The 21,752-nt window shown below is 45.0% G+C and overlaps 1 protein-coding gene across 2 annotated transcripts in view; it reads left to right on the forward strand.

The window, feature by feature from the left end:
• Window positions 1–21,752, forward strand: part of aadat (aminoadipate aminotransferase) — a 49,626-nt gene that overhangs the window by 16,024 nt on the left and 11,850 nt on the right. For both annotated transcript variants that reach the window (XM_078432131.1, XM_078432138.1), the window contains 9 exons: window positions 1,921–2,089; window positions 2,798–2,930; window positions 5,393–5,467; window positions 6,372–6,581; window positions 9,922–9,987; window positions 11,023–11,105; window positions 12,994–13,090; window positions 16,967–17,028; window positions 18,097–18,161. In XM_078432131.1, coding sequence (XP_078288257.1) covers window positions 1,921–2,089; window positions 2,798–2,930; window positions 5,393–5,467; window positions 6,372–6,581; window positions 9,922–9,987; window positions 11,023–11,105; window positions 12,994–13,090; window positions 16,967–17,028; window positions 18,097–18,161 — 960 coding nt within the window. The remainder of the gene's footprint in view (window positions 1–1,920; window positions 2,090–2,797; window positions 2,931–5,392; window positions 5,468–6,371; window positions 6,582–9,921; window positions 9,988–11,022; window positions 11,106–12,993; window positions 13,091–16,966; window positions 17,029–18,096; window positions 18,162–21,752) is intronic.

The following is a 21,752-nucleotide window of genomic DNA, read 5'->3' on the forward strand; positions in this document are numbered from 1 at the left end:
GAAGAAAGCGAATGGTATGTTGGCATTCATAGCAAGAGGATTTGAGTTTAGGAGCAGGGAGGTTCTGCTGCAGTTGTACAGGGCCTTGGTGAGACCGCACCTGGAGTATTGTGTGCAGTTTTGGTTTCCTAACCTGAGGAAAGACGTTCTTGCCTTAGAAGGAGTACAGAGAAGGTTCACCAGATTGATCCCTGGGATGGCGGGACTTACATATGAGGAAAGACTAGATAGACTGGGCTTGTACTCGCTGGAATTTAGAAGACTGAGGGGGGATCTTATAGAAACATATAAAATTCTTAAGGGGTTGGAGAGGCTAGATGCGGGAAGATTGTTCCCGATGTTGGGGGAGTCCAGAACCAGGGGTCACAGCTTAAGGATAAGGGGGAAGTCTTTTAGGACCGAGATGAGAAAACATTTCTTCACACAGAGAGTGGTGAGTCTGTGGAATTCTCTGCCACAGAAGGTAGTTGAGGCCAGTTCATTGGCTATATTTAAGAGGGAGTTAGATGTGGCCCTTTTTGCTAAAGGGATCAGGGGGTATGGAGAGAAGGCAGGTACAGGCTACTGAGCTGAATGATCAGCCATGATCATATTGAATGGCGGTGCAGGCTCGAAGGGCCGAATGGCCTACTCCTGCACCTATTTTCTATGTTTCTATGTTTCTATGACCCGTTTATTCCTACTCTTTGCTTCCTGTCTGCCAGCCAGTTCTCTATCCACATCAATACTGAACCCACAATACCGTGTGCTTTAAGTTTGCATACTAATCTCTTATGTGGGACCTTGTCAAAAGCCTTCTGGAAGTCCAGATATAACACATCCACTGGTTCTCCCTTATCCACTCTACTAGTTACATCCTCGAAAAATTCTATAAGATTCGTCAGACATGATTTACCTTTCATAAATCCATGCTGACTTTGTCCAATGATTTCACCACTTTCCAAATGTGCTGCTATCCCATCTTTAATAACTGACTCTAGCATTTTCCCACTACCGATGTTAGACTAACTGGTCTGTAATTCCCCGTTTTCTCTCTCCCCTTTTTGAAAAGTGGTAAATCTACTCTGCGCCTTTCTAGCTTGAAAACATATTTCTTATAAAACGGTGACCAAAACTGAACACAATACTCTAACTGTGGCCTCACCAATGTCTTATATAACTTTTAACATGACCTCCCAACCTCAATACTCAACACTCTGACTTATAAAGGCCTATGTGCCGAAAACATTCTTGTCCTCCCTATCCACCTGTGATGCCACTTTCAACGAACTATGGGCCTGCACTCCTAGATCCTTCTGCTCTACAAGACTCCCCAGAACCCTGCCATTCACTGTGTAGGTCGTGCCCATGTTAGACGTCCCAAAATGGAACAACTCACAATTCTCGGTATTAAATTCCATAAACCATTCCTCAGCCCACATGTCCAACTGATCAAGATCCTGCTGCAACCTTTCACAGCCATCTTCGCTAGCGACAATGTACAGCACTTTGGTCAAGGTGGGTTGTTTTTAAATGTGCTATACAAATAAAATTGACTTGACTTGACTTGACAATATCACCCACTGTAGTGTCGTTCCTTCCTATCCCAATTCCCATCGGGCAAAAGGTACAGAAGCTTGAAAGTGCACACCACCACACTCGGGAACAGCTTCTTCCCCTCTGTTATCAGGCTTTTAAATGGCCCTTCCATGAAATAGGGTATTGCCCAATTCACCTCTACCCCATTGCGGACATTGGACTTTGTCTATGGAACTGATACGCTACAATGCTGAGAACTATATTCTGCACTCTGTATCTTCCGCCTTGCTCTATCAATTGTACTTGAGTTTGGCTTGATTGTATTTGTCTGCAGTATTATCTGACTCCCCAGAGCCCTACCATTCACTGTGTGACCGGGCGTCTTCCTGTGATTGTTTTCAGCCGAGTTGCAGCAGAAGAGTCCGCCGACCATGATCTCCCTGGCTGGAGGAATGCCGAACCCCAACATGTTCCCCTTCGAGAGCGCCAGCTTCACCATCAAGGGTGGAATGAGTATCATGTTTGGCCAGGAGACCATGAAGCGAGCTCTACAATACTCCCCCTCAGCAGGGTAATGGGACATCTTAAGATATAGGGGTAGAATGAGGCCATTTGGCCCATCGGGTCTGCTCCGCCATTCGATCATGGCTGATCTATTTTTCCCTCTCAACCCCATTCTTCTGCCTCCTCCCCGTAACTTTTGATGCTCTTATTAATCAAGAATCCAGCCCAGGCCATCACACAAATCAACCTCCTTTCCATTAACTCCATTTACACTTCGTGCTGTCTTGGCAAAGCCATCAGCATAATCAATGACCAGTCTCATCCCGGTTACTCCCTCTAGAATAACTCAGCGGGACAGGCTAGAAAGAATGGGTGACGTTTCGGGTCGAGACCCTTCTTCTGGTCTGCTCTGTACTGTTCTATTGATTTTAGTACATGTGACATTAGTATTAAACTAACCCCAAGTCTAACTAGCTAAATGCTTGGAAGATCGGGCAATTGAGGGCTGTGGGGTATTGACAGAAGGGGAGTTGAGCCCTGGGGTAGGTCAGGTGTGATCAGGTTGAATGGCAAGGCAGGTTGAGAGACCCATTCCTATTTGCCTGTGCCCTTTTCTCCACAGCGGTCCATTGTTCTTATTTCAGAAAGACAGCACAGAAACAGGCCCTTCACCTGTTCACACTAGTTCTATGTTACCCCACTTTCTCGTGCACTTGCTGGACACAAGGGGCAATTGGCAGAGACCAATTAACCTGTCCGATCTTGTGTTTTACAGAATTCCAGAGTTAATTTCCTGGATGAAGGATCTACAGAAAAGGCTTCACAATCCACCAACCATGAGCTACAGCTCGGAGCAAGGCCAGATGGACTTGTGTGTCACCAACGGCAGTCAGGAGGGGCTCAGTAAGGTGAGAGAAACTGAGATGAATGAGTGTGCAACGTAACCTTGAATTCCTATCAGCAACAGAAGACTTTGGGTTGGTTTGTTTTGGGTTGAGTTGGCTTTATTATTGTCACGTGTACCGAGGTACAATTAAAAGTGGTACTGAAGCTTTTATAAATAGATAAGGAGCAGAACACAAAGTGCTAGAGTCATAGAGTCATACAGCATGGAACCAGGCCCTTCAGCCCAACTGGCCCACACCGACCAACATGTCCCATCTGCACGAGCCCATATGTCTGCGTTTAGCCCATATTCCTCCAAACCTAAGCCATGTACCATTGGTGTTTTAAATGTTGTGATAGTACCTGCCATAACTACCTCCTCTGGCAGCTCGTTCCATATACCTACCACCGTTTTGTGCAAAATAAAAGTTGCCCCTTGGATTCCTATTAAATCTTTCCTTCTCCCACCTTAAACCTTAAAACAAGAGTAACTCAGTGGGTCAGGCAGCAACTGTGGAGGGAATGGATAGGAGATGCAGGAGCAAATTTGGGATTTTCATTTTGAGATATTCTAATACATATTTTCAACCTGTGTATAAAAATTACTCGGGTTATCTGATAATATGTAAATTGGTGAGGTCTTTTCATAAAGGACCAGAAATGAATCATTCATAAAATCCATTTAGAAACATCTTCAACGTTGGAATGGTTTGAATGTGGAAATAAAGATGCAAATTGCTGAAGTAACTCGGCATCTTTGCAGAACATGGATAGGCAATGTTTTGGGTCAGGACCCTTTTACAGACTTATTGTGGGGGGTTGGGAGATAGCTGGAAGAGAGGAGGGACAGGACAGAGCTTGATGGGTAAATGATGGGCGGATACAGGTGAGGAGGGATTGATAGGCAGATGGTTGGACATAGGGCAGAGATGAAAAGACAAAATATATGAGATAAAGATAGAAGAATTGTGAAGCCATAGGAAGGAATAGACAATAGGTGCAGGAGTAGGCCATTCAGCCCTTCGAGCCAGCACCGCCATTCAATGCAATCATGGCTGATCACTCTCAATCAGTACCCCGTTCCTGCCTTCTCCCCATACCCCCTCACTCCGCTATCCTTAAGAGCTCTATCCAGCTCTCTCTTGAAAGCATCCAACGAACTGGCCTCCACTGCCTTCTGAGGCAGAGAATTCCACACCTTCACCACTCTCTGACTGAAAAAGTTCTTCCTCATCTCCGTTCTAAATGGCCTACCCCTTATTCTTAAACTGTGGCCCCTTGTTCTGGACTCCCCCAACATTGGGAACATGTTTCCTGCCTCTAATGTGTCCAATCCCCTAATTATCTTATATGTTTCAATAAGATCCCCCCCTCATCCTTCTAAATTCCAGTGTATACAAGCCTAATTGCTCCAGCCTTTCAACATACGACAGTCCCGCCATTCCGGGAATTAACCTAGTGAACCTACGCTGCACGCCCTCAATAGCAAGAATATCCTTCCTCAAATTTGGAGACCAAAACTGCACACAGTACTCCAGGTGCGGTCTCACCAGGGCCCGGTACAACTGTAGAAGATGTGATATGGGTGAAGAGGGTGGGGAGAAATGGGTGTAAATTCTGGTGTAGCACAGGAAGAGGGAGGGGAGAAGGGGGGTGGATTAACTACCTAAAATTGGATAATTGAATGTTCTTACCGTTGACCTTCCTCTTCCCTCCACCTTCTTCTCTGGTTCCCGGATACTCTCCTGGGGGATGTGAATATGATTACAATTTATGAGCGGCACGGTGGCGCAGCGGTAGAGTTGCTGCCTTGCAGCATTTTCAGCACCGAAGATCCGGGTTCGATCCCGACTATGGGTGCTGTCTGTACGGAGTTTGTACGTTCTCCCCGAGGCCGCGTGGGTTTTTTCTGAGATCTTTGGTTTCCTCCTACACTCCAAAGACGTACAATTTTGTAGGTTAATTGGCTTGATATAAACGTAAATTGTTCCTAGTGTGTGTAGGATAATGTTAATGTGCAGGGATCATTGGTCGACACGGACTGAGTGGGCCGAAGGGCCTGTTTCCACGCTGTATCTCTAAACTAAACTAAATAACCAAGAAGATGCCTCTTCACCAATCCTCCAGCCTGTCACCAAAGATACTAGAGGAAGAAGATAAATCACTCAACCCTAAAAACCGTAGTACGTCATGACGCCATTTTAGAGGCAGAAACGTGCAGAAACATTTTTTTTTTAAATTAAAAATCTGTGAATTGATGGATGAGATATATTCTGCATTTTAATGGTATCATCACACATACCCAAATCACTGATTACACTGCGAGAGGCATAGCGAATGGCGGGTTTTGCCTACTAAAATGGCTCCTTTGCGTTCTACACCAGTATAGGTGATTTCAATGGAGCAGTCCATCTTGTTCCTCTAGTATCTTTGCCTGTGACTAATCAGTAACTTTGCATCAATTTTTTCTCCCCCCTTTTCCCAGGTGTTTGAGATGCTTATCAGTCCTGGGGACAACGTTCTTCTGGAATGCCCCACGTACTCTGGGACCATTGCCGCGGTAAGAAGTGTTTAAGTTCTTCTTTGCCAGAGACCAACTGTAAAGCCTTTCAAATTTCACCAGCCACTCTCAGATCACGAGCAATTTACCTTGGCAAAATAACACACCAACTCTCCTGTCAGTGGGATGTGGGAGGAAACTGGAGCACCCGGAGGAATCCCACGCGGTCACAGAGAAAATGTGCAAACTCTGCCCAGACAGCACCCAATGTCAGAATTGAACCAGAGTCTCTGGCGCTGCGAGGCAGCAGCTCTACCGCTGTGCCACCATGCCACAGTAGGAGAGAGATGAAGTAAGGTAAACAATAATAACTGGAGGAACAGAGGAGTCATGGATCTGGGATTGGGATGGGGGAATGCCATTCACTCAGAGGTTGCAAATCTTTGAACGTCTAGTTTATAGCCTAGTTTAGCCTTTGAAGCCTAGTTTAGTTTAAAAATAGCTATTTTAGTTTATTTTAGAGCCACAGAGTAGAAATGGGCCCTTCAGCCCACCGAATCCCGGCTGACCAACAATCAACCATACACTAGTTCTATACACACGAGGGACAATTTACAGAGGCCAATTAACCTATAACCCTGTCGTGTTTAGAATGTGGGAGAAAACTGGAGCATCTGGAGAAAATCCACGTGGTCACAGGAAGAACGTTCAAACTCCGTACCGACAGCACCCGTAGTCAGGATCAAACCCGGGTTTCTGGCGCTGTTAGGCAGCAACTCTACTGCTGCATCACTGTGGTACCCCTGTCCAGCTTCAGATAGTGTTAGTGTACGGTGATCGCTGGACAGCGCAGATTCGGTAGGTTGAACGGCCTGTTTCCGCGCTGTATCTCTAGACTGAAACTAAACTAGTTGCTGGCTTTATTGTAATAAATGTCCCATGTGATCTCTTGTGTTTTGAGCAGCTCAAACCACTGGGGTGCAAGCTCCTGGCCGTCTCATGTGACCAACATGGGATCATTCCCCAGTCCCTGTCCGACATCCTTTCGAGATGGAAGCCGGCGGATGTGAGGAATCCCGACTCCAATATCCCGAAATTCCTGTACACAATTCCAAACGGTGGAAACCCAACTGGAGCCTCCATTACCACTGAGAGAAAGAAGGAGGTGTATCAGGTATGACCGCAGTAACGTCACTTGTAGGTCCACCACCGATTTTCCGGTACCCTTGGATCCAGGGCCTTTCTGGATTATCCGTTTTGCCGGGGGGGGGGGGTGAGACAGACAGTACCAGCCCTCAGAGTCGGCCGCAGATTTCCGTTATGGGAAAAGATCTACCGGTTCCGGCCGGGCTGGAATTCCAGAGCCCCGGCCGCAGGGGACAAATCCGACCCGCTGATCGGCAACAGAAGTTCCGATGAGGATGAGATCTGCCGATTCACCCAGCCTAGGCACAACAATTTCAGGGGGACTTCCAGGGGAGGAGGAGATTTTGCCCGGTGTTATACAAGAATTTTGCTCGAACAATCTGTGACCCATAACACTGTTGCCATAGTGCTATGTTTAAAGCCCATAGCACTGTATTTAAAGCCCATAGCACTGTATTTAAAGCCCATAGCACTGTATTTAAAGCCCATAGCACTGTATTTAAAGCCCATAACACTGTATTTAAAGCAAATAGCACTGTATTTAAAGCCCTTAGCACTGTATTTAAAGCCCATAGCGCTATGTTTAAAGCCCATAGCACTGTATTTAAAGCCCATAGCACTGTATTTAAAGCCCATACCGCTATGTTTAAAGCCCATAGCACTGTATTTACAGCCCATAGCACTATATTTAAAGCCCATAACACTGTATTTAAAGCCCATGGTACTTTATTTAGAACCCATAGCACTGTAGCTGACAGCGCTTTGTTTAAATCCCCACGCGCTAAGCCGACAGCGCTCTGTTTAAACCTTTGCGCGCCAAGTCTGTAGCGCTGCGTGTATTACATTTGCGCGCCAAGTTTGTAGCGCTGTGTGTATTGCTTTACACACCAGTCTGCGGCCGGTAACTCTTTGTTTCCAGGGGTGGGGGTGGGGGGGGGCCTTGCTCGGATGAAGTCCCCTGCCATTGGGTGCAGTTTGAATTTGGGAGAAGCGCTAATGGATTTACCGACAGTTATTTCAACGGCTGATTTCTGCCTGTATAAAGGCAGGCGCCGGTAAGCCAGAAGGTAAGTTCTGAAGGTAGGTACGAGAGAGGTTCACCGACGGGCTGCGATCAGCACCACGGACGGAGGCAGGGAGAGAGAGAGCGAGGGAGGTGTGCTGCTGTAAAACTGAAACCCCATGCATACCATACAAGTATTGTTTCTGTTCTCTCTCTTGCCAATAAATCTGATTTGTAACTAAGCAGACGAGTGAGCCTTTTTCTGTTCTACCAGTCAGATCCTTGAACCGGTTCCCTTGTAGCACCCGGTTTAAAGGTTGGGCCGGCCCACCAGTAACCAGAAAATCGGTGGTGGATCTGTATTAGAGTAATGGAGTCATACAGCAAGGAAAAGGGCACTTTAGCCCAACATGCCTACGCCTACCAAAATGCCCCAACTACACTAGTCCCACATGCCCGCATTTGGCCCATTTCCTCCTAAACCTTTCCTACCCAAACTTTCCTCTCCTATTCCCAGAGGTTTCAAGACTTCCTTTCCAACTTCGCCAAAAACAGAACACACCTTCCGCCTTCTAATACACTTAGATGAAATTTTTTAAAAATATTCAGAAGCAACAGTCTTTTTGTTTAGTTTAAAGTTGCAGCATGAAAACAAGGCCTTCAGCCCAATGACACCACGCCAACCTGCGATCACCCTGCACACTAGCACTATCCAAAATACTAGAAACAATTTATAATTTTCAGCTAATTAATCTACAAACCTGCACGTCTTTGGAGTGTGGGAGGAAACCAGAGCACCCGGAGAAAACCCACGCGGTCATTAGTTCTAAATTATCTCATTTTTCTATTGACTCCCGAGGCAATCGGGACAAATTTGCTGAGGCCAATTATCCTATAAACCCACATGTCTTTGGGATGTGAGAGGAAACCGGATTTCTTCCCACGTTCCAAAGATATGCTGGTAAATTAATTGCTGGTTTAAATTATCCCTTAATCTAGGTTATGGCAAAATGAATCAAAATGGATGGGGCATGTGAGTAAATTGCATTGGTAAAAAGAAAACTGGAGAGGAGATCGGGACTAATGTGATTGGTAACATGGACCTGATGGGCCAAATGATCTCCCTCTGTATTATTCAGTGGCACAGGAGTAGAGTTGCCGCCTTACAGCACCAGAGACCTGGGTTTGATCCTGACTATGGGTGATGTCTGTACGGATTTTGTATGTTCTCCCTGTGACTGCGTGAGTTTTCTCCGGGAACTCCAGTTTCCTCCCACATACCAAAGAGGCTCAGGTCTGTAGGTTAATCGGCCTCTGTAAATTGTCCCTAGTGTGCAGGATAGATCTAGTGTAAGGGTGATCGCTAGTCGACGTGGACTCTTTGGGCCGAATGGCCCGTTTTTTCTGCTATTTCACCATAGAGTCATAGAGTCAAACAACATGTAAATGGGCTCTTCGATCCAACTCACCCAAACCGGCCAACATGTCCCATCTACACTAGTCTCACCTGCCTGCATTTGAACCATATCCCTCTAAATCTATCCTACCTGTCTAAATGTTTCTTAAACATTGCAATTGTACCTGCCTCAACTACCACCTTTGCCCGCTCATTCCATACACCCACCACTCTTTGTGTAAAAATAAGTTACACCTCAGATTCCTATTAATGCTCCCCCCCCCCCCCCCCCCCACCTTAAACCTAAGTCTGGTTCTCGATTCCCCCTACTCTAGGCAAGAGACTCTGATCTATTCCTCTCATGATTTTGTACACCTCTGTAAGATCACCCCTCATCCTCCTGCAATCCAAAGGAATAAAGTCCTAGCCTGCTCAACCTCTCCCAACCTCAGACCCTCGAGTCCTGGCAACATCCTCATAAAACTTCTCTGTGCCCTTTCTAGCTTGACAACATCTTTCCTATACCATGGTGCCCAAAACTGAATTCCATACTCTAAAAAAAATCTGCATTAAAAGAAAGTAAGTATAAAATGAAGCTAGTTTAGTTTAGTAGCAGAAGCGTCCATGTCGTGGGGCTGGAAACTGGAAGTGTCCTGAGCTAATTCTGCTAGCGCCATCATTTATTGTAGAAATGAGGCTCCCACTGATTGTCGCCAGAAGCTTGCGCCCTTTTCAGGACAAACGATGACAGTGATGTATCATTTGAATGATTGACACGAAAGAAGAAGAAGTTTAGTTTAGAGATACAGCACAAAAACAGGCCCTTTGGCCTACGGAGTCCGCATCGACCAGCTTCACAATCCCCACTTCGTCTATCCCTTATCTCACACCTTTTGTCTTTTCATTTCTGTCCTGTGTCCAAACATTGCCAATCAATAATTTCTAACCTATGCTCTTGTTTCATTGCAGATTGCCAGAAAATATGATTTACTGATAATTGAGGATGATCCTTATTTCTTCCTGCAGTTTGAAAAGGTAAAATATCAAGAAGTTTGCATTCATTAAGCAGCTATATGGACGGGGTTACAGGAGTTTGGTGTTAGTTTTGTAAATTTTGTTGTTCGGTTTCAGTGTGCATCTGACAATAGAACACTCTTGACTCCAAATGTCGGACATAGCTAACTTTGTTCATTGTCACACTAGTTTATTTAATTTAGTTCAGAGATACAACGTGGAAACAGCCCCTTCGGCCCACCGAGTCTGTGCTGAAGAGCAATCATCCATACACTAGTTCTGTCCTACTCACTACAGACAATTTACAGAAGCCCACCACTTTCTGTGTAAAAACCTGCCCCGGATATCTCCTTTAAACTTTCCCCCTCTGACCTTAAAGCTTATGCCCTCTAGTCTATTAGCATTTCCACCCTGGGATAAAAGGTCCTCACTATCTACCCTATTTACGCCACTCATCATTTTACATACTTCTATTAGGTCTCTCCTCAATCTCCGTCGCTCCAGAGAAATCAATTCGACTTTATCCAACCTGCACTTATGATCAATACCCTCCATCTAGGCATCCACCATCCTCTGTTTAAAAACAAGCGTTCATAAGTTTTAGGGGCAGAATTAAGCCACTCGGCCCATCAAGTCTACTCTCCCATCCAATCACTGGCTTAAAGTTCATATGTTATAGGAACAGAATTAAACCATTCGGCCCATCATCTACTCTGCCATCCAATCACTCTGGCTTAAAGTTCTTAAGTGATAGGAGCAGAATTAGGCCATTTGGCCCATCAAGTCTAGTCCGCCATTCAATCACAGCTAATCTATCTTTCCCTCACAACCCCATTCTCCGGCCTTCTCCCCATAACCCCTGACACCGGTACTAATGAAGAATCTGTTAATTTCTGCCTTTCCCTGCACATCTTCTTTTAACTTTGCCCCTCTCACCTTAAAGATATGCCATCTTGTCTTTAACATTTCCAACCTGGGGAAAAGGTTCTGAATGTCTACCCTCTCTATGCCTCCCATACCTTTATAAACTTCTTGTGCATTCTATTTCATTTGCAGCCCTGGGCTCCATCATTCCTTTCTATGGATGTAGATGGGCGAGTAATCAGGATGGATTCCTTCTCCAAGATCTTGTCTTCAGGGTAAGGTGTTTAGTCAACATTGCATTTTAAAATATGTTATTGTTGTGGGATCTTGGCATTAAGGTCAGTATTCAGTGTCCATCACAGTCGTGAGTAGTCATAGAGTCACACAGCACAGAAAGGCCATTCGGCCCAATGTGTCTGTGCTGACTGGACTGACGACGGACCGAGGACTCGTTCAGAGGGCTGCAGATCGCTCGCTGAGGATAGAGGACCTGGCGGCAGGCCCGGCTTGCCCACCGCAGACCTCGAACACAGCCCCGAGCCACCGGCCTCACCAAGAGTGAGGAGGGGCCTGAGAGTGAGATGAAGTATTGAGACCGAGGTGGGCCGTCGGGAACGATGGGGGGAGCCGGCGGGCGGGCAGCTGCCATGTGCAGCGGCAGGTAGCAGATAGGACTGTTCAGTGAACTTTTGTAACTTAGTCGGCACCAGAAACGTGGCGTTCGTGTGTACTGCCCAGGTGAGGTCTGTTGTGTGATTTTTACCGGGTTGTATACAAAACAAAGCATTTCACTGTGTCAAGGTACATGTGACAATAAAGTATCATCGAATCATTGAAAGTGCCCCATCTCGGCTCGTCCCACCTGCCTGCGTTTGGCCCATTTCCTTTCCATGTACCTGTTAAAATGTCTTTTAAATGTCGTTGTAGTGCCTTTACACAAGGAACTGCAGTTGCTGGAATCTTGCATAGAACACAAAGTGCTGGAGTGTTGAGAGTCTCGATGCTGTAGATTGGGAACACACAGAAGTGACAGTATGAGCTCCCCTCCCACGATCACCATCAGTTGCTAAATGCCCCAACTGTGGCAGCGTCAGCAGTTTTAGCTTTGGCCTCGACAATCGCCCCCAGGAACCCCCAAACAGCTTGTCTGCAATCATGGATGTACAGCCCCAGAGAAGAACGAGGTCGGGCGGCATCAATGAGGGCCGAGTGTAGAAATTGTGTCTGAAATGGTGCAGCATGTGTGCTGCAGATGTGCGGCTTGTGGATCCTGTGCCCTTCTTGATCATGAAATAACACTATGTTCATCTAGCTACTTAATGTGAAAAGCAAAATCTATCATTCCTCTTTTTTTAAATAATGAAATGAGCCTCAAATATTTGAGACGTCTGAGTCCAAACAACCCACCCTTGGATAAAGTTTCATTTTCATCTCCATATGTCTCCATTGGCAGCTTTATAGAACTTTTTTAGGCCGCATTCGGAGTACCGGTCACACCAAGAAGGAAGGAAGTGGAGGGTTTGGAAAGGGAGCAGAGGAGGTTTACCAGAATGATGCCTGGATTGGGGGGTATTATCTACAGGGAGAAGTTGGACAGACTTGGATTGTTTTCTCCGGAATGCCGGAGGTTGCAGGGAGACCTGATGAAAGGATATAAATGATGAGAGACATGGATAGGGTAGATGGGCAGAAGCTTTTTCCCAGGATGCAGAAATGCAATAGCAGAGGGTCTAACTTTCAGGTGAGAATGGCAAAGTTTGAAGGAGATGCCTCATAAGTAATGCTGTTCAAATCCAATCTGCATCATTTCAACCTTGACTCATCCTTCGTCAGTAGTTCAAGGCATCGAATTGTACAGAGCATTTAATCATTTATGTTTCCATACCTCCTTCCGTCTTCCTCTTAAGTATATATATATTTAATTTATTTTTAAAACCTTGTTGGCAATGACGGTCTGAAGAAGGGCATCACGTCCTTTTTCTCCAGAGATGCTGCCTGACCCGCTGAGTTACTCCAATTCTCTGTGTCCGAACTTGTTTTGCCTCTTTTCCACTTCCAACGAAAGACCTCCAACCTGAAACATTAAGTGTTTCTCATTCCACAGATCTGCCCGACCTGCCGACTGTCTGCTTATGTATCTGGTCTTACATTGTATTTTAACAGGCTGCGGATAGGATTCGTAACTGGTCCGAAGCAACTCATCAATCGAGTCGTTCTCCACATCCAAGTCTCTACAATGCACACTAGCACATTCACACAGGTGAGTAATATCAAACTTTACTTTATACTTTACAAATACAACGTGGAAACAGGTCCTTCCTCCCACAGGATCCACGCCGACCAGCAATCACCCGTATACTAACACTATCCTACACACTAGGGACAATTTTCAATTTTACCAAAGTCATTTAGCCGACAAACCTGTCTTTGGAGTGTGGGAGGAAACCAGAGCACCTGGAGGAAAACCCCAGGGTCACTGGGAGAACGTACAAACTCCGGTCAGACTGCATCCGTAGTCGGGATTGAACCCAGGTCTCTGGCACTTTGAGGCAGCAACTCTACTGCTGCGGTGCTGTGCCGCCTTTTAAAATTCTGTGTGTGCAGACCTATGGTATTATCCCCAACATCTTTAAAGATAGTGATTCTTTCTAGACATGGAAAATTCCAAATAAGATTATTATAATTTTGAGATTCCAAAATTGGTATTAGTTTAGAAGAATGATGGGGGGGATCTCACTGAAACCTATTGGACTCTCCCACTAGTGGAAACATCCTGTCCACATCCACTCTATCCAGGCCTTTCACTATTCGCTACATTTCAATGAGGTCCCCCCCTCATTCTTCTAAACTCCAGCGACTGCAGGCCCAGACCTGTCAAACGCCAATCCAATCGTACCATACATGAATAAAGCCACACTCTGGTACAACAGGCAGTGCAAAGAGGAAAATACAAGAATGTAAAATATAGTGATAGTGGTACAGTTACAGAGAGAGTACAGATTAACAAACATGTCCAAGGACCACAATGAAGCTGGTTAGAATGGTCGGAACTGCACCCTCGCGTTTATCAGGACCATTCATTAGTCTGTTAACGGCGGGGAAGAAGGATGAAAATGCTCCTTGATTAGGATAGATAAACAAGAATCTGGCCAGGAGGGAAAGTTTCAAGGAAGGGAAATAGGAATAGAATTGATGGAGCCTTGGCAGATGAAGGCACATCTGTCAATGATGAAGAGACTGTTTGAGAATTTTCAAGAATGGGAACTGGAGAAGATTCTGAGATCTTTGAAATGGGAGGAAGAATTGTCTGGAGGACTTTGAAGACAAGTAGGAGAGTCTTTAAGCTGATGTTTTTTCAGCACCTTTAGATTAGTTTAGAGATACAGCTTGGAAACAGGCCCTTTGGCCCACCGAGTCCAGCAATCACCCAGTACACGAGTTCTATCCTAGACACTAGGGACAATTTACAAATGCCAATTAACCTACAAACCTGCGCATCTTTGGGATAGAAACTCTACAGATAGCACCCAAAGTCAGGATTGAACCCAGTTCTCTTGTGCTGAAAGGCAGCAACTCTTACCACTGCACCACTTATTGTATCTGAGTCTAAGACCAGAGGGTATGTACAAAGCATGTACCTCTAGAAAGATGAGGAGGAATTTCATTAGCCAGAGGGTGGTGAATCTGTGGAATTCATTGCCACAAACAGCTGTGGAAGCCGTCATTGTGTATTTTTAAAGCAGAGAATTAACAGGTCTTTAATTAGTGAGTGTGTCAAAGGTTATGGGGAGAAAGTAGGAGAATGGGGTTGATTGGAAAGATAGATCAGCCACGATTGAATGGCGGACTGGACTCGATGGGCCAAATGGCCTAATCTGTTCCTATGACTTATGGTTGGTTGCAAGATTTTTCCATTGTATGGTGGTACATTGTGACAATAATAAACCAAGTCGATGTGGTTTTTTTGCTAAGAACATTCCTGTCAAACCTTGAGACACTTTGCTGCGTTAAATGTTTTGCATGAATGGAATAACCATGCTGATACCTCGATGAACAAGGCTTGATAAACTTAGCAATGCTGGAAGTGTAACAGGACAAATAATCAATTGGCCCAAGAGATTGCTCGGTTTCTCAGATGGCATTTTTACAATGTACATTAGAGTTGTCAGAATCAAATTGGCCAAATAAATAATCAATTAATTTAAATGCTCAATTGTTTCATTGACTGATTACGAGAATCAATCATCGTGAATACATAATCAATCTTGACTAACCGCTTATCCATCTCGACAAACAGTAGACCTTAGAAACAGGCCCTTCAACCCACCGAGTCCGTGCTGAACAGCGAACACCCTGTAGACTAACGCTATCCTGCACACTAGGGACAATTTACAATTTTACCAAAGTCAATTAATCTATAAACATCTTTGGGATAAGGGTGCAAACCGGAGGACCCGGAGAAAACCCACACGGTCACAGGGAGAATGTTCAAACTCTGTACAGACAGCACCCGTAGTCAGGATCGAATCAGGGTGTCTGGCGCTGCAAGGCAGCAACTCTACCACTGCGCTACTGTGCCACCCAGTACATCTCTTAGCAGCAAATAAAGTAACTTCTCATTGTTGCTAACTTCAATGTTTAAGCCTAATGTGCATCTTGGGTTTGAAGGACACTTCGCTTTTCTCTGAAAGCTGCAGGTTAAAAACTAATAACATTTCAGTTTTACAATTTTGAAAATCGTATTTCATTAACAACATACTGTATTATGTTTTTACAAATACTGTGCGTCAAGAAAAGTTGTGTAAAATGTGAAACAACATGAAAAATGTTCCAGGCATTAAACCATGCTTATTTTTATCAATGACCAGTGTTTTACAAAACATTAAGTGCTGGAGGAACACAGCAGATCGGGCAGCAACTAGATGGACACAGACAGGCAATGTTTCAGATCGGGACTCTTCTTCAAACTGGAGAAGACTGTCAGTAAAAAAGGTTCCTGGCCAAAAACGACATCTGTCCATTCCATCCAGATGCTGCCTGACCAGCTGAGTTCCTCCTGCATTTTGTGTTTCACTCAAGATTCCAGCATCTGCAATTCCTCGTGTCTACAAATTGCACTTCTGTAATCATCTCATTTTATGTTCAAACCCCTTCCAAAAGCCCAGAATTTCAACCTGCACGCCAGATTTATATGATAATGTTCAAATCCTTGAAGAATTTTCTCCATCATGTCATTTTCCAATAAAACTTTTGTGACAAATCCTGATTAATTGGAATGAACATGTTTTCAGGATGCAGAGTTTGGTGTTCAGAAAATGGGACTTCCTTGTCACAATCTTTGTAAAAAGGAATTGATCGGAGTGGCACGGTGGCGCAGCGGTAGAGTTGCAGCCTTACAGCGCCAGAAACCTGGGTTCGAACCTGACTATGGTCTGCATGGAGTTTGGATGTTCTCCATGTGACCTGCGGGTCTCCGGTTTCCTACCACACTACAAAGACATGCAAGTTTGTAGGTTAATTGACTTTCATAACAAAAAATGTAAATCGTCCCGAGTGTGTAGAATAGTGTTAGTGTACGCGGTGATTGTTTGTCAGCAGGGACACAGTGGAAGTGGGGAGGGGGGGGGGTGGAGGGAAGGATGATTTAATAGGAACCAGAGGGGTAACTTTTTCACACAAAGGGTGGGGAGGGGGGGAGGGGGGGGGGAGGGGGGGGTGGAGGGAAGGATAATTTAATAGGAACCAGAGGGGTAACTTTTTCACACAAAGGGTGGTGAGTGCATGGCACAAGCTGCTGAAAGAGGTAGTTGAAGCTGGTACTATTGCAATGTTCAAGAAACATTTAGACAGGTACATGGATAGGACAGGTTTAGAGTGATATGGGCCACCCGGGCAGATTGGACTAGTGTAGATGGGACATGTTGGCTGATGTGGGCAAGTTGGGCCGAAGGGCCTGTTTCCCACGCTGTATGACTATGACTTGAGGCTTTTGACTAATTAATTCGACGCTGTCGATGGGTGTGTACTGCTTCACTTCCTGAAGTCAGTCACAATATCCTTTGTCTTGCTAACTTTGAGGAAAGCTTGTGGCGTTGTTGCTCACCCAATGTTAATTTTAACATATGTTCCATCCTAGCTCATGGTTGCCGAGCTCCTGCAACAGTGGGGACAGAGTGGATTCTTGCAGCATATTGACAGGTAAAGGTTGCACGGTAACATTCAACTCCTCTTATGCGTAGGAAAAAACTGCAGATGCTGGTTTAAATCGAAGATAAACACAAAATGCTGAAGTAACTCAGCGGGACAGGCAGCATCACTGGAGAAAAAGGAATGGGCGACGATTCGGGTCGAGACCCTTCTTCTCTAAATTGTATCTCTAAATTAATGTGTTAGTTGTGTTTTTATTTTATTTTATTTATTCATTCACAAGAGATGAAAATCACAGGCAATGCCACCATTAAATGTCCACATATGATATGAGTGGCCAGATGATAGCTAACTAGGCTAGTAGCACATACAAACAAACTCAGAGGGTCAGGCAACATCAATGGAGGGAAATGGACAGTCGATGTTTCGTGTCTGGACACTTCGTCTGGACTGGAGGGGTGAGGGGGAGGAGTGGGGCAGGAGCTGGCAAATGCTAGGTGGTTCCATATAATGTAGGGTTGATTGGCAAGTGGAGTTAGATGGGAGAGAAAAGGGTAGCGATAGCAACACAGGTTGGAAGGTGATGATTGGATCTAAATTTGTACAAATGCCAGACCACGTAGAAACATTGGATTTCCTCCCCTTAGTAAGTAGTTTAGTTTAGAGATACAGCACAGAAACAGGCCCTTCAGCCCAGCAAGTCTTGGCCGACCAGCGATCCCCACGCACTAGCACTATCCAACACATCAGGGACAATTTACATTTTTACAGAAGCCAATTAACCTGCAAAGCTGTACGAGTTTGGAATGTGGGAGGAAACCAGAGATCCCAGAGAAAACCCACGCAGGTCACAGGGAGAATGTGCAAACTCAGTACAGACAGCACCCATAGTCAAGATCAAACCCGGGTCTCTGGCGCTGTAATGCAGCAACTCCACCGCTGCGTCACCATGCCACCGATAAACTAGAGTTAGCTAGACGCCTAGATTAATGAGTTTGAGAGAGAAATTTAAATCCCGTAACGGCAGGTGGGGAATTTAATCCGCTGTTTAATCCCTGACATATTACAACACTGGTGACTGATTTTGAACTGTCCTTTTCTCCATTCTTTCCACGATAGAGTGGTTGAATTCTACAGAAAGCAGAGGGATGCCATGCAGTTGTCTGCAGAAAGATGGTTGAAAGGTAGGGTTTGCAACCGAGTGGTATTAACATTGCATTCTCTAAATTTATGTAACAGCGGTCTTCGCATATCCATACCCCCACTTTTCTGTCTCCCCATCACCCCAGTAAAGACCCATTTCTCCCAATATCCTGCCCGTCTTTCCCACCTCCCCTATCTCCTTCTACCAATATCCCTCCCTCTGGCTTTACATTTCACTCCTTATCTGACTCCCTTTTATCTCCATTTCAAAGTTATCAACCTGCAAGCCAGCATGAACATAGAGCATGGGAAAAAATGGTTGTTAGTTTTAGTTTATTTAGTTTAGAGATACAGCGCAGAAATAGGCTCTTTGGCCCACCGGGACCGTGCCGACCAGCGATCCCCGCACATTAACGCAATCCTACACCCACTGGGGACAATTTTTACATTTACCAAGTCAATGTATGTCTTTGGAATGTGGGAGGAAACCGAAGATCTCGGAGAAAACCCACACAGCACCCGTAGTCAGGATCGAACCCGGGTCTCCGGCGCTGCATTCGCTGTAAGGCAGCAACTCTACCGCTGCGCCTCCGTGACCGCCCTGTAAATGTTCCAAATGTGTCCAGACCAGAGTTGTTGTATAAAACTCTGGTCAGGACACATTTGGAACATGACATGCAGTTCTGGTCACCACATTATTAGAAGGACATGGAGGCTTCGGATAGGGTGCAGAAGATATTCATTGGGAGATTGCTTGGGTGAGGGAGTATTAGCTTATCGGAGGTCGGACAGATTGATTGCTTTCTTTGCAGCATCAGAGGCTGAGGGGAGACCTGATGGAAGTTTATAAAAGTATGTGAGGTATACATAGGCCAGAAGCGGCTTCCCAGAATAGAATTGTCACATAATCAGAGGGCATACATTTGAAGTGAGAGGGCAACATCTTAAAGGAGATGTACGAGTAATTTCTTTTTTTATACAAGATACACTGAAATGCTTTGTTTGCTTGCTATCGAATTAAATCATACTTTACATGAGTACAATCAAGCCATTCGCAAGTACAACAGGTCGTGCAAAAAGAAAAATACCAGAGTGCATAATGTGGCGTTGTAGCTTTGTAGCATTACAGTTACAGTGAAATGGTTGAGGATACCGATCAATCCTAAGCAAATGCGATGAGCTTAGATGGTCATCTTGGATAGGCACATGGATGTGGAGAGGATGTTTCCACTAGTGGGAGAGTCTAGAACCTGAGGACATAGCCTCAGAATGAAAGGACATACCTTCAGAAAGGATATGAGGAGGAATTTCTTTAGTCGGACAACAGTGAATCCATGGAATTCATTGTCACGGACGGTTGCAGAGGCCAAGTCATTAAAAATACCCAATTTAAAAATAAAGGCGGAGATTGACAAATTCTTTATTAGTAAGAGTGTCGGGGTTTATGGGGAGAAGGCAGGAGAATGGGGTTGAGAGAGATAGATCAGCCAAGATCAAATGACAGAGTAGCCTATTTCTGCTCCTCTGACATATGAACTTATGGATATGCAGGGAATGGCGGAACATGGATCACGTGCAGGCAGAGGAGATGAGTTTACTTGGTATCATGCTCGGCACCAACAAGGACCAGTTTGGACTGTTTCCACATCTGTGATTCTAATTACAGTTTGTAGAACCCGCTGCCTATAGATCGGCTGTCTAAGTTGCTAAATTGATGCAGCCATTACAGCTAAAAATATTTTATTAGGACTGATGAGCTTTGTACTTCCTGGAAACAATGTCATATGAGATGCTACAATTTTCTTTACGTAGATTAAATGCTAATCAGTCTCAGTTCACGTGCTTTAACTGACTAATATTCCCTTTGGTACAACAAAATTGATTGTAGCAACCAGTTGCTAAAACGGCATCTAGACAGGAAACTCCAATTCAAAAACATTTCTGCCGATGCACTAACATCAATCCCCTGACACCATAATTTACAAGTGATCCTGCCACTGTATTTTAGCTCCCTGATGGTTTGTTCTGGTGAATCCACTGACCTGGAAGTGCATGTGTTGGCTTTACATCAGTAAATTCATCGAACAGTACACAGCACAGTAGAACAGTAGGGGCTGCACGGTGGAACAGGGCAGAGCATGGTAGCGCAGCGCTAGAGTTGCTGCCTTACAGCGCCATAGACCCGGGTTCAATCCTGACCACGTGTGCTGTCTGTGCGGAGTTTCAACTTTCTCCCTGTGACCATGTGGGTTTCCTCCGGGTGCTCCAGTTTACTCCCACATTCCAAAGACATACAGGTTTGTCGGTTAATTGGCTTTGGTAAAGATTGTATATTGTCCCTAGTGTATGGGATAGTGCACAGTGTAAGGGGATCGCTGGTCGGCGCAGACTCGATGGGCCGAATGGCTTGTTTCCGTGCTCTGTCTCTAAAACTAAAACTGAAACACAATAAGCCATTCGGTTAAGAATGTCTGTGCCGAACATGATGCCAAGGCCAACTCTTTACCAACCTGCACGTGATCCACAACCCTCCATTCCTTGCATATCCATGTGCTTATCCAAAAGTCTTTTAAATGCCATTATCATATCTGCCTCAAGCACCACCCCTTGGCAGTGTGTTCCAGGCACTCTCCACCGACTGTGTGGTAAAACGTACCCTGCATCTCCTTTAAGCTTTTAAGTTTATTATTATCACGTGTACCGAGGAAGAGTGAAAAGCTATCCAGTCAACAGGAAAGGATATACACGATTACAATCAAGCCGTCCACAGTGCACAATACAAGATAAGGGAATAACGTTTAATGTACGATAAAGTCTAGTAAAGTCCAATACAAGATAGTCCGAGGGTCTCCAATGAGGTAGGTGATAGGTCAGGACCGTTCTCTAGTTGGTGCCCCCTCAACTTAAGGCTGTGCTCTCTTCTATTGAATTTTGAGTCCTGGGAAAAAGGTTCTGACTGTCTCCTCTGTGCCTCTCATCATTTATTTGCGACACTATCAGGTCTCCCCACAACCTCCATGTTGCAGAGAAAACAATGCAAGTCTTTCCAACCTCCCACTGTGGTTAATACCCCCTAATACAGGCATCATTCCAGTAAACCTCCTCTGCACCCTTTCCAAAGCCTCCATATCCTTCCTGTAATGGAGCGACCAGAACTGCCCACAATACTCCAAATGTGACCTAACCAAAGTCCTATAAAGTTGCATCACGACTTCCTGACTCTTACACTCAATAAACTTACCTTAACTTCAGGATTGTCTTCCAACTCTCAATATTCCCCATTTGCAAAGATTAGAATGCACACTTTTTTTAAAGAGGAGAACTTCTAGTTCCTTAAATACTGTAGACACAAAGTGCTGGAGTAACTTCAGACTGAATAAAGGACCTGACCCGAAACGTCCCCTATCCGTTTCCTCCAGAGATGCTGACTGACCTGCTGGGTTACTCCAGCCATTCGTGTCTATCTTTAGTATAAACCAGGAACAGTGAAAAGCTTACTGTATGTTTGCATGCTATCCAGTCAAAGAAAAGACTATATATGATTACATTCAAGCCGCCCACAGAGAACAGATAAGGGGAACAACACTTAGTGCAAGATAAAGTCCAATAAAGTCAGATTTAAAGATAGTTCA

Source organism: Rhinoraja longicauda, chromosome 3 (genome assembly GCF_053455715.1).
Source record: "Rhinoraja longicauda isolate Sanriku21f chromosome 3, sRhiLon1.1, whole genome shotgun sequence".
NCBI lineage: Eukaryota > Metazoa > Chordata > Chondrichthyes > Rajiformes > Arhynchobatidae > Rhinoraja > Rhinoraja longicauda.